The 14,936-nt window shown below is 35.8% G+C and overlaps 1 protein-coding gene across 1 annotated transcript; it reads right to left on the reverse strand.

Annotated features, from left to right (window-relative positions):
- Positions 1-459: 459 nt before the first annotated feature.
- LOC138339325 (uncharacterized) lies at positions 460-897 on the reverse strand. The gene has a single exon (XM_069290917.1). It carries the CDS (start codon positions 895-897, stop codon positions 460-462), a length of 438 nt encoding a protein of 145 aa, XP_069147018.1.
- Between the last annotated feature and the right edge of the window lie 14,039 nt (positions 898-14,936).

A 14,936-nucleotide genomic window follows, 5' to 3' on the forward strand; every position in this document is an offset into this window, starting at 1 on the left:
CCTCATTTGAATCACTTAGTGGAGCTTGACCACTAACCTTGTCTTGACCCCTCACATTAGTGCAATCCCTAACCTTGTGCCCACTTTTACTACAACCAAAATAATTGTCCATCCCCTTAAGGCAATAATCATAGTGTTTCTTGCCACACTTTCCACAAGTTGGCTTCTCAATTAATGAACTAGTACCTTTTTCCTTCTTAGGCTAGGGTTAAATACCCTATCTCCACTATCCGTAGGGAACTTGGAAGGAGCTTGATTAGAAATACGCTTCTTAAATCTAGGTTTGTCTTACTCTCCAGTCTATTGTTTGAAGAACCTCCATCAAAAGATCTTGCCCTCTTAGCATCATCTCTACTCTTCCTCCTATCCTTTTCCTCATCCACATGTTTGGCATGCACCATAAGACGAGAAATTTTCATGTTGTCATGTAGCATAGCCGGATGACACTCCTCCTGCAAATCACTGATACCCCATCACAAAGTGACTCATTTCATCTCTAGGATCTAAAACTAAAGAAGGAGCATATTCTGACAATTTAGTGAATTTCAAGTAGTACTGGTGAACACTCATACCTCCATGGCGAAAGTTGATAAACTCCACCACTTTAGCTTCCCCCATCTCGCTAGGAAAGAACCGATTAAACAAAGCCTTCTTGAAGATCTCCCAAGTCACCGGACCACCTCTTAATGGCCTATTATCCCTCCATTGGACATGCCATGCTTGAGCCACATCCTTGAGTATATAAGTGGTTAAATAGTCCTTCTCACTAGTGGATAACCCCATAGCCAAGAGTATCTTATATACTTCATCAATGAACTCTTTTTGGTCATCTTCAACCATACACCCGTATAACATTGGAGCATTCATCCGAGTGAAATTCCTTAGACGGGAAGCCATAGTAGCAACTTGTTGATGAACTCGGGGTACAACCTCTCAATTTGCTTGGGCTGTCATGGCTTGAAATTGAGCAGTGGCAGCCTGTGCTTGGGTAGTGATGTCTTGGGCCATCTGAAGAAGAGCGGACCTTATATCCTTCTCTGTCAAAAAAGGAGGATTCTCCGGGGCTTGGTCGTCATTCTCACCTTCCTCAAGGGGAGGAACTTGATCACCAAAGGGAAGAGCTCCCGCATTGGCAATCTCCTCTTCAAGCCTTCGTGTCGCATTCCTTCAAGTGTTCATTTCCTATAATCACAACAAGAGGATTAGACATTGACTCTAAGATAATTCAACCTCATGCTTCGATACCAAGTTTGTCTCATCTGGGTTTACCCCCTAGATGTAATCGGCGCTGACGTCCTCTTAGGACTAAGACTAGCCTCTTAGTTTACATTATTACATTTATAGGTAAAATTTTGCAGAAAATTTAAGAGATTTTATTATTTCTACTTGGAGGTTTACATAGACCTCTTCATACACATAACAATATATATCAAATATACATAGACCCTTCGTATAGGAAAATTACTTAGTCTTGCAATTTTATTGCACATAAGTATATAAACTATAACATAGACATAATAGTCATAATAGTCGTATCTCATAACCATCTAATAATATTGTAAGAACTTGGGCATAAACCATACATCAAGTAAAAATGCCTCACATGGGCTGTACAATGTTTCATACTAAATGGAAAGAAAGAACCACAAAAGTCCTTAATTAAAAAGGGAACTCCATAGGCTAGACAGTTGAATCGCCTTCAGAAAGTGAGAACCTGCCCTACTTGGATGAATAAGATATCCAAGCCTCCTCCAAGTCGCCTTCAAACCACTTCAATGACACGAACCTAAAATATAGGGGAAAAGGAAGAAATGGAGTTCGTACGCTACTTGTACTAAGTATGAGACCATATGCACACATACAATGAAAACATTCTAAGAAAAAACTACATTTCATAAAGATGTGCAATTTACTTTGAAAACACTTATGCAAATTGTACTAGACCATATCAATCCATAGGACATGTTCATTAAGCAATAAGCTTGTGATCAACATCATCAAGTCTAATCAAGTCAACATGCATAACCTATAATTAGATACATTTTCAAGTAACTGCGTCATCAAGTCATATGAACAATAAGCATGAATAAGAGTACATTTCATTATAAATAAAGAAAGTTAAGTACCCATGAACCCCTATCAAGTCAACAAGTGCAATGACCAAGCAAAGCCCATAACCTTACTCAATCAAATAACCCAACAATAATCATGACTAATATCCTACTTCACATAACATGGCATTTAGGTATACCTATCATCTTACTTTAACAATATAAACCAACACATATTCATTCATAAGTGAACTAGTCAACATATAATATCAACAATTTATAAGTTCATCATATACATATCATATATCATTATAAGCACTTTCATACATAAGAACATCCTCCTAAGACTTCCATCAAGGATAACCAATGCAATACTTAGCTAGAGTCCCATACCCCTACCTTGACTAAATTAGACCCCTTCGATTATCTTAGTTAGAGTTCAATCCTTTAATTCATTTTACCTTTTGGGAACATCTTTCCCTTACTGACATAGACCACATGTGCTAGTGTGGAATCTGGTGTCATAAAACCTACATCGAAGGAAGGAGGATTACTTGCCAAGGTAGTACCAAAATATGAAACATAGAAACTACGTGGATCCACTGGCTAGTATTCCTATGTGGGAAACATAGTTCAAGAACTAGGAGATATAGTTGAGACCCTATTTATGCTACATGCATTGTAGTTACCAATCCCAAGAGTAATTTAGTGATCCTACATAGTACACTCCTCCTTACTCTAGTTCACTGGTGCTAAGCTAGAGTTCCTTTTTGAAATGTCTTTAAGCCTTTATTACCAATCATAGCTTAATTTAGGTAATAGGGTTACCCCTTGTATAATCATCATTTTAAAAGCTCATCAAGAATTGTATGAGTATAAATCCTTTCATTAAAATTCATATAGGTGATGTTAGCACATTAACCTTTTCATATCATAATAAGGCACATTGGTAAATGATTCACCCTCCTTACAATATTTATATCTTAAGCCAACACCTCACAATCATAATCAAGACATTTCAATTCAACATCATACCAACCTCTCAATCCTAATACAAGGCATACTCCAATAAAAAATCATGACTTAATCATAATTAACCACAATTTGAAGTAAAGGATAGAGATTATAAGACTTACCAAGTCTTCTACATAGTTCATCATCAAGGCTTACCATAAACCCTTAATTCAACCCAAGGATAGAAATTATAAGACTTACCAAGTCTCCTAAATAGTTCATTATCAAGGTTTTACCATAAACCCTTAATTCAACCCAATTTGGGTATACTTAATCATAAGTCAATATTCAACATGATTGAAAAGCTAGAATAATCAGTACATCACAATTCAATATTATATTATAGATTAAGATAAGATGTTTAGGTAACATTCACAACATACTTCTTAACCTAGATCATCTTCTCAAGAACTAGCAAGAAAGACTACCAATCACCCTAAATTGTTCATGATTAATGTAACAACATCATTTATTAGTAATTCAACCAATAACCAAGTCAATTGAATCAAATACAACCTAATTCATATCAAGATCAACCCTATGGTTAAGGGTTTACGATCATCTTCTACAAACTAGACCAAACCATCAAGATGTATCAAAATTAATTTAGAATTCTTGTTAATCTACTCATATTATCCAATAGAAAACATAAAAAAACCAATTCATAACATAATTTTTGAGATGGAGAAGAACCCACATGAAAACCTACAACTTGTGAAAATACATTAAAGGAACCCTTTCTGGAAAGAGGTCTCAAAGGTGAATTAGATCCAATACCTCAATGTTTGATAAAGAATTGATGGTGAAATCATCCCTTTTCAACTCCCAAATCACTCCCCTAGCTTGTCTTCAATTGTCTTTGAATAGAGAGAGAAAGAAGAGAGAAGGAATAGGGTTTTGTTTTAAGAGTTGTAATTAGACTTATTGGGTTGGGGTCTTTATATGGGATGTTAATTAACTTAATTAGGCTTTCCTAACCCCCTAACTAACCACCACACACCTTAATTAATTATCTAATAATTAACTTAAAACGTACATGACATTTTAGTGTCATAGACGATACCACGATCAACGAATCATGGGTAAGTCTAGGGACCAGTCCTCTTACGTGCTGCACATCTGTGGTTATTGTCAGAGACTTGTGTAGGTGAGGATTCAACAACTTCTCTAAGTTTTTGACGACGGTTGGCAACGATGCCCCGTCGATCCATACATAAACCATCGATTGCATCTCGTGGGTGCACAGTGCCAAGGTAGTGTTGACTCCAACGTGCAAGGGTCCTCCTCAAGCGCCCCTTGTTGGTCCTTGGGAAGTCGTACCCGGACATTTCGACCATTAATTTACTTAAACACATGTTAGATATCATTCCATCAATTTTCATGGATTTCCAACTCCTAAAAACTAATCAAATAGGTTAAGGCATGCTAGTACCTCTCTATGAACTACTTTCCGGACATCACGAACGTTCTTGGACGTTTTGGTTCCTAAACTTCCTTAATTACTTTTAACATTATAATAGACCTTAAAAAAGCGTCTATACCTTACGAAATTTATGTTAGGCTCTAAAACACGTCTTGGATTTTTAAAGTGTTACATTGGGGACCAGCAAAGGACTTCGAGTATTGGCCACATCCATGGTGTAGACTCGGGTATTGAAAAACCTTGAATCATAGCACAGAGTTCAAGTGTCCTAGGGTATCTATGAATCCATGTCAAGTCAGATCTTGTTTATGATCGTGAGAGCCCGACTTCAATAAATGAGGGACTACAGACATTTATGGAAAGTTTCCATTCTTTCATACTATTAAACGTGAAATAGAGCTATGTCGTAGATATTTTATTCTTACTTATACAATTCTTATTTTCATTCATTCGACTACCCAACATACTTGAGGTGGTTGAATAGAAAATTTAGTCCTTTATCAATGAGTTGTTCATAGAAGAAATCTTGAGAAACTCTTGTATCTGTAGAGGGGCTTGATAGAATCTCCAGAGTAAGTTAAGTGTTCAATTTCAGAGGAATTCACCCATTATTATATGAATCGTGTGTATGAGCTAAAAGCGAGTTGTACTCCTTTCTAAATCCTTGTTTCATCTGATATCATTATGCGGAGGTATGTTCAGAGCTTGGTTAATATCTACACGCCAAAAGGTAGCATGAGTTATGAGATCACGAGCAGTAGTAGTGAAAGAGACCAGATTAGAGGTTAGTATGCAGAGGTTTAGTAATCCAAGAAAGGGTGATAGTGATGAAGCAAGCTATGTTATTATAGTCATGCACCAAGTAAGTTTTGATGAGGATTTTTCCCATATGGGTAGAAAAAGAAGTGATGAGTTTTAAAGAGATCAAGATAGGAGGTAGAGTAAGTGTTACAAGTCCAGATGAGTTAGAGTATACTTTAACTACAAAGGGTTATGATTATGTGTCATTGTGTTAGTAATGACCAAGTGTAAGTGGTGCATAGAACAGCAACATTATTGATAAGGTGATATCTCTAAACTAGGCTTCTGATCTTTAAGGGAAAGCCCATAATATCCAAAGTGTTATAAAACTAATTAGGCATTGATGTACAGTGAATGACAGAATAGTACTCAAGTTGTTAAGGGAAATGTGATAGTAAATTGTAATTATGAATACCAAGAGGTGAGAATTGACTATTTGTCATGAATTGTAGTGGGAAAATGATTATTAACTTTGCATCTAGTAGTTGTAAGTTAGTATAGTAAGCAAGAAATCATATTGATATTTCGGGTTTACCAGAAATATTAAGCATGAATTTGTTACACCCAGAGAGCACCCCCAGGTGCGACTGGCCTCATCGTCTCTCGGAGGACTCAGACAAGCCTTTAGCATTCGTCATAACATGTCATTAGTTAAAATTGCGAAAACATTAAAAACTTTTAATACTATTTGAAGTATAGTTAGACCTCATACATTAAAATCATGAAAACATACCTAGTGATGTTCCAAAAGTTGTCTCATATAAAAACCATCTAAAGAGTATGAATCTGGACTTAGCCAATAAAAGTCAATATGTCATATAGGCCTTAATACAAAAGAATCGAAAGAACGTAAATGGAATCAAAAGTCTTCATAAGCTAGAGTACGAAAAGATAGCATCCCCGACATGAGGACCTACCAATACTTGGAGAAAGAGTTCCAAGCTTCTTCAATCGACCTTCTTAATCTTCAATGGTCAGACCATACATTTGTACTAATATAAAGTAATGTGGTTAGTACGCCACATGTACTAAGTATGGTATATGCACATAACATTTAAGGACATGCATGAAAAGGATCATTTCTTAGAAAGCATATTAAGTCATTTGAAAATCTTCAATGCACATACCATAGAACATATAAAAGTTAAGGATTCCATCAACATAAAGCATGATCATAATCAAAGACATATTATCATAGAGTCATGTTAACATTTCATATTCAATAGATCATATAAACATAACATACAAAACACTTAACAATTATCCCATCCCTAACCTACAAGTGTCATGCGAAGCCCCATAACCCCACACAACCAAGTAGATAAGATAGGAGATCATAAGTAGAGCTTTGCTTCATATAACTTGTAACATAAGTAGTCATCTCCTCATATTGCAATATAGAACAATAAAATATTCATTAAGAACAATCTCCTAGGACTTCTCTTAGAGTAAACTTGTGCAATGTCTAGGTAGAGTCCCATCTACCTATTCTAAGTAGACTCTTCAAGTCATCCTAATCAACATCCATTTAATTGTCAATCACTTTACTTGAAGGAACATTCGCCTTAACCGACATTAGACCATGTGAGCTAAACATGGAATCCGGTGTCATAAAACCCCATACCGAAAGAAGGGGTCTACTGGCCAAAGTAGAACCAAACATGACATAGCTTTCTGGGTGGTTCCACTAGCTAGTATCCTATGGTGGAAACATAGTTCAAGAACTAGGAGATGTATTATACACCCATAGTTCCACATTGCATGGCAACCTCTATCTCATGAGAGTTATTGTGAACCTACCTTTCCACTAGGGAAGGGATACCTCTCATATCTAGTTCACTCAGTGCTAAGCTTAAGTCCCTTTTCTATTAGACTTTTAAGTCATCATTTATTCATAAATCTTATCATAAGTCATAGAGATTAACACCTTCTATAAACATGATCATAAGATCTTTAGGATTAGATAAGAATTTCCTTTCGTCGTAACCCTTTGTTTGTGAGATTAACATATCATAAATCATCTTGTGTAAAGCAATACAAAAGAATATAGTAAACTTTCATTATCGTATTCTTATCATGATCTCACAAATTAACATATTCATAGCCCAACAGATATGCATAGCATTATCATATATACTTCATTAGCATTGTAACATCATTTATAGGCTAACATAAACAACATACAGTAATCATGACTTTAGAAGACTTACCTCTTCAATATACTACAACCATCCAACAACATAGTAAAATACTCAATATCATAATCAATACTAACTCTTCAACTCATAAACAAGACTAATTCATAAAGTAGAATAAAGAAAAATGTCATTTAGGACTTCATTCAAGTCATAGTCCCAATCCCAAGGATTTCATGTTATCAAGTAGTAGGTGTACACCATTCGAAACCATCAATTTGATAGAAACATGCTTCACAAGAAAATCTAACATTACAAGTCAAACATTCGACAATATACACCTAATCAATCATAGAAAACAATTATTTTTCATCGATAGTCATAAATCTAGAGTTAGGAAGGAAACCCATTTTGTAGAGTAAAAACCTAGGAGTTTAATTCTTGAAAAGTATCTTTAAAAGGGACTTTTGGGGAAAGGAATCCAAAGACGGAAGATTCCATACCTTATTGACGCTTTATCCACAAAAATTTAATGGAAATCTTGAAATCGTTATCTTCTTCCTTAAGATTTTTCTTGTTCTTCAGTGGAGTTTGAAAAAGAGAGCGGTCTTGAGAGAGATAGGAGAAAGTCATCTGATTTGGTTTAAGTGTGAAAAAAGTGCTCTAAAACTGACATAAAATCAGTGTATAGTCGTCCTAAAAAATACCCAAAAGGCCCTTAACTTAAATGGGTCTTTTTGTGAAGTTAAATCACAAGAAATAAGACTTTAACGAATCTGTGAAGCGGCTGCGCGTCGCGGGGTCAATTTCCATTCTTTTTCTGAAATTTTGGGTCTAGGCAGCGAGCATCGTGTCATCCTCGCGTTGGGAGGCTGCCTCTCAAATCTTGAGGTAGTACACTGCGTGTGGGCTGCGCGTCGTGCAGCAGCCCCTCCAATCTTCCTGCTCGCCCAAGTTTGGGTCCTTCACAAGGACCCTTCAGGTGGTCCTCGGGGTGCCATTACCAAAAGTTTGGACCCATTTGTACGTCATACTACCCATACAAAGTCTTTTACTGATTTTAGAATTCATTTGACACTTTGAAACCTTCACTGAACATAGGAACGTCAACTAGTTCAATTTAGCTAGTTTCCGGATGTCAAGGTCTTTCTTTGTTGTTTTGGATCTAACTTTTTTTAAATGAACTTATTACATTAGTATAGGTCTGGAAACATCATTTTAAACACTCTTCAATAGATTAAGCTCTAGTAGTCTAAGTCATGGAAATTCCGGATTGTTACAGAATTTGACATGAGTGTCATGATCAAAAGAATGACAACATGATGGTGATGATGTCAGTCTTGGCATTTGATATGGTAGATTTGACATAGAGTAGGCAAGGAATTGAAATTCTTGCTGCAATAAATGAGTTGTACAAGTGAGAGACCCTAACCTTTAGATAAGAGAAGAAAAATGTGGCTAAGTCACAAAAGTAACAAGAAGCACTAAGAGCTGTACTGAGAGGGTATGTAATCAAAAGAGTTTAAGAGAAACACCTTAGAAAGAGGTATTAGTACCTTCTTATGGAGTGTTTGATAGTCAGGATACAAATTTCTCCCAAATGTTAAAGTAAAATATGATGTAGACCAGTTAGATATTTTTGAGTATGTCCATAGCTTTAACCTAGCCTTAGACCTAAGGGGGAGATGATAAAATGATAAATCAAATAAAGTGTTTGAGTACAAGATAGTAATGAGTTTCGAAGAGTTCATGGGATATATTTCTAGATGTAATCTTACTAATGGAGTTCTTAGAGTAAGATCAAACCAGTCACATCCCAAGACCGAAGATAGGGTCAATCTCGGATTGCAACCGGCGTACTTGACCTCTAGGAGGTCTTGTACAAGCCCTTAGATATCATTCATCGCATATACATAATAAAAAGTAGAGTGGAATTAAAAATTTTCACAAAATATTTCATAGTCTTTAAAATCTCTTTCATATAAAATATTAACAAATACTAAGTCTCAATCTCATCAAACTTAAGACACGAGAATACTTTGGGAAACAAACCATACACAATATTAATATAGTAATACTTAGTCTATTCCAATACTTCAAAATAGAAGACATAAAAGACATCTATATATGCCCTCTAGTTAATTGAGAACATACTTCAACTTCACTTGAATAATGGTACGATCAAAGTCTTGCTTTCTAAATTCTCCTCACCTACCAACAACTATAGAGATAGATTAAAGCATGGATTAGTACAAACAACCACATGACCTAAGTATGACATAATGCATGAAAATCATGAAAAAGAACTTTTATTAGAAATGTGCATCTTTTCATTTAAAATCATATTATAATCATAAGAACAACAATTACCAACTTAGAAGCACATAAGATAACATTTAAGCAATTATTCACATTATTGAGCCAACTTAACACTGAAGTAAATTCATTGTACAGTGAAGTTATTCACTGTTATAGTAAAACCTGTTCACTTCATCTTAAACACCTTTTTAGCATATAATTCTCCCATTATAAGTTATCCTAAGACTCACTTAAGCAACACAAGAGAGACCACACATATAACATCCCTAAGCATGCCTAAATAACCCTCAAGACTACTTCTAATAAGACACGTGAACACTTACAAGACAGAATACATATGAACATGAGATTTCCTCTACCAAAGGTGGTTCTAGGTCTCACTTGAGTGAGTTGTGAAGTGACCGCCGATACAGTCCCTTACACACACACTTAAGAGATCCTATAGACTACTGATGATAGAATCATTCTCACTTAACATAACAATATATAGATGATATCACATTCTCTTACCAAAGGATATCAAAAGACTTACTTAAGTAAATCCAGAAGATAATGTCCATGATTGACCTCTTCAAGACAATCTAAATAATCCTTAAGACTACCTATATTTAGATTATGTATGTCTACATATTCAATCATTTTCCCTAACTAGAGTCATTCTTAAGACTCATCTAGGTAAGATACGAATTGACCATTTCCATGCCCCCTTCACACCTTAACTACACAACCCTTAACTAATCTAGATAAGTACTTATTCATAAAACATACTTTCTTAACTTAAGTCATTAAATTCATTAGTTCACTTAGGAGACATTAAAAACATGAAGGACATTCAAGTAATTGTCTTGGACAAGACTTAGGAACTCCAACTAACAACTTCAAATCCTATTGTACAATGTCTATTAGCGTCCCAACTACCACCTAAACTTTATAGAACTTCCCTAATGCTAAAGGTATTCCATATGATGACAATAGGCAATAACCGACATAGACCATAATAGCAAGACATGCAATCCAAAGTTCTAACCTACTCTGATGAGGGTGTTCTACTTGACAATGCTAGAACTTAGACACAATCCATTAGGCACATGGTTAAGGAATATGAAGGGCATGCTTTGTAATCTACTCTCATGATTTAACTAGAACTACTTCCCTTACCATAATACTCTCTAGCTGCTAGCCTTGGTAGTTGGTTCTCATAGATTAATTCACATTTAAGGTTCATATAAAGGGGTTCCATATCAAGTTCATAACCCAATCACATTTACCCTACAAAAGAAAGGTCCACTAGGGCTACCTCACAATGGTGACAAGAAGCTCATCATGACTTTTCTAAGGATTGATATGATGCCGTTCAAGCCAATCAACCTCTATCATTTCTTTTACTAGAAGGATACCATTATGGATTTTGACTTCAACATTCATAACCTTACCATTAGGTTCAAGGTTTCACATAAAGGACCCTCTTAACATCATTTAAGTTATCATATCATTCATACATACAAGACTAAGAGGCTTTAGCATCCTAAGTTAAGACATCTCATTTTCACATTCATATATGCATCAATTAAGGGACACGAGTCAACCAAGACATAACACCACATACTACACTTTAACTCATATTATATGTCATTCTAGAAGCACATTGAAATAACTCTTATCATCTTCAAGTCATCTTATACACTACCATATCATCATCAATATGACCATTACAGACTCATGTTGTCAATTAGGAATAATATACACCAACCCTAAGACTATACACACAAAGCCATAGTCATAGAGTAACATGAACACCTAAATCACAATAATATAAGAACACATATACTTTCACATTACTTATCATGTAGGTAGATATTGTCATACTTCACATAATCAGTTACATAAATAATCATATTACTTCAAGTACTTTGCCGACAAGGCCATAATCATCATATTACTTAAAATAACGCCGACAAGGTCACATCAATTGCAAGTAAAGCACATAACATCACCACCATAAGTGAAACATACCAATAACAACATAAGGGAAGCCTAATAATTATAAAATAAATGGATATAGGGCAGCGTACCACCACTCCATCCTCAACACCTCAATTCCATGCTAAACCGTCCAATTCAATACCACAAGGCCCTTACCCATGGCCATAACAACCAATTCAATATAATTATAACAATATTCAATGAAACTAGGTCAATTTACTACATATTCGTCAATCTAATACAACCTAGATATCACTTTACTACAATTATTTCATCAATCAATAGCCTATGGAAAACTACACTAGAATTCATAAACATTAGATATATATCACTTAGCCCATAACTTGGTCAAAAACTAGGGTTCATCAAATTCATGGGTTCATAGGTTAATTGAGTTAAAATCATATAATTAATAACAATTCAATCCATAATCAATGCTTATATACCATTAATGCAAGAACCCATGGAATAGATCATGAAATTGGACAATTCATCTTTGAAAACTTTAGAGATCATCTCTGAAAGTTGGGATCCTTGATGAAGAGAGTTTCAAGGATAAAAAATCATACCTCAGTGAAGCCAATTATTCAAATTTATGAAGAATTTCCATTCAATTCTTCCATCCAAGCCCTTCCTTGAGTTTTGGCTCCAATGAAGTTCTAGGGAAATTTTTTAAGGGATCTGGGTTTTGATTCTTGAAGAATGAAATCTTCTAAGTGTTTTAGGCTCATAAACAAACTTAAAAAAACCATAAGACCCTTAAATAACTTCCAATACTCTTATTTGAATGTGGGGTGAATTTACAAGTTCACCCCTCAACTTAACAGTGGCCTGCGCGCACGAACAGACCCATCGACGGTTGCCCATTGATGGTCCGTCCTTGACCAACGGACCATCCTATTGGTCTGTGGTCTAAGACTGAGGCCTATATTTTCCTACCTCTCCTATCACGTCTAAGTACCTAGCAATGGCACCAATTGACGGGGCGTCGACTTTCCCACGAGTCGTCGATTGCCTCAGTCATTGGGGCTGTCTTGGGCAGTCTTGGCACCAACATTGGGTCCTTCCTCAAGGACCCTTGGATGGTCCTTGGGGATATTTGCCCTGACATTTCCAATCCAAACAATTTGATATACTAGTTTAGCATCTCTCACATGAATTTCACCCAAAACGAACACGTAAAACTCGATGAAATATGCCTTGAAACACAAGGTCGTTTCAAGGCAAACCTTTCGAATGTCATGGACGTTCTTGGACGTTTGACCTCCAAACTCCACAAAACTTGAAACACGGCCTATATAGAACATAATAACTCATAAAATAACCTTATAACTTAATTAATCACACATAAACACATAGAACCACATATTATACACATAGGTGACTTAGTCATCGAACATCTTAGTCGTTGCTTGACGTTTCACTTCCAAATCACCTAAAATCTTAGACAATGCCTCAATACCACATTATAGACCATTTAGGACCCTTATACCATTATGAAAACCATGTTAGGCTCTAGTTCACCTATGTCTTTTTCGGGATCTTACATTCTCCCCCACTTGGACAAAATTCGTCCTCGGATGACATTTGCCACTCTCCAAATCCAAGACTATAGATTCAACTACCATCTCATGACCATACCATATAACATCTCATAAAATTCAAACATCTAAGAAGACATTATCTAACTCATTATGCTATAAAACTCACATGCTTCATTCCAAATAGCAAAAAACTCATTTTATATTCAATATCATACTCATATACATCAGTTCTAACAATATTAAAAATATTTTAGAACAAAGAATGAATTAGTCAACTTTTGAAGTGAATTAGGCAATTTTTTTCAAAAATGCAACTTTTAGGCAATTCATGATAGAAACATGCTAATATGCAAGGTAACATCATATAAACACATTTTGCCACATAAATCATAACTTCATAAAATGCATAATGCAAGGAATCAACGAAATTCAATTTTAACAAGACCCCTAAACACAATGTAACATGCAACATACTTCTAGGAGTTTCTATCCCATCTACAAACCATACTCCCCCACTTAGAAGGAATTCATATCACTAAGAAAGAAAATCAAGTACTTACCTCCATCATCATGACCATCCGGCTTCTCTCCTCTAGTCCGGAGTTTATGGAAACGCCTCATTGCTTGAACTTCATCCTTTGGAACATTTGGAGCAACTTTCTTACCCTGTCTTCCTCTAGAAGCAATGGTAGGAAAATCTCTGTCCTTCCTTACCATAACTAAAGAAACTCCTGGTATCTTAGACACTAACCATAATATCTCTTTCCACAAGTGACACATGTAGGTTTGCCATTTTGAGAACCACTTTCTTTCTCCAATTTCATATTAGCACTCCTTGGTTCTTTTTGAATTTGAGTCGTCTTCTTAAACCTAGTTTGATCATGGTCACTAGAACCACTCCTTTTCAAGTTTCTAGACATATGGTGTATACCCAATCAATTGAATAGTCTAAATGACTCATCTCATCCCTTTGATTAGACACAAGGGATGGGGCATATCTAGATAACATAGAGAACTTAAAAGAGTATTCCTCAACGCTCATATTACATTGCTTGAGATTGATAAACTCCTCTACCTTAACTTCCCTCCTCTTAGGAGAAAGTACTTATCAAAAAAAGCTTCCTTAAAACCTCCCCATTCAATAGGACCTGCTCCACCGACCTATTGTCCTTCCATTGAGTGTACCACACGTGAGCAACCTCTCTCAATTTATAGAACCTAATTTCGCCTTCTCCTTAGATGTAACTACCATAATACAAAACACCTTGTACATACGATCCAGGAACTCTTGGGTATCCTCTCCCATGGTATATCAAAGAAAGATAGTCCGATTTGTACTCACAAAATCTCTTAACCTAGACGTCATAGTGCTCTCCACAACATTCACCCTAGGCACCATACTCAAATTCATTTGAGTAGTCACAGCTCGGGCTAAAACAAGCAAAGATTCTCTAATATCACTATTACTCAACTCCGGGGAACCACTGGAACATCATTTCCTCCACCCACAATAGGGACTTGATTACCTTTAACACCTTGAGAACCTTTTGCACATTTAGCACCTTGAGGAACTTGCTCAACTTGATCAACTTGAGGAGGAATCTCCTTATGCACATCATTCTCCTCAACTCTCCTAGTCGGTGTCCACCTCGTTATCATCTTCCTA

Source organism: Solanum lycopersicum, chromosome 11 (assembly GCF_036512215.1).
Source record: "Solanum lycopersicum chromosome 11, SLM_r2.1".
Lineage (NCBI taxonomy): Eukaryota > Viridiplantae > Streptophyta > Magnoliopsida > Solanales > Solanaceae > Solanum > Solanum lycopersicum.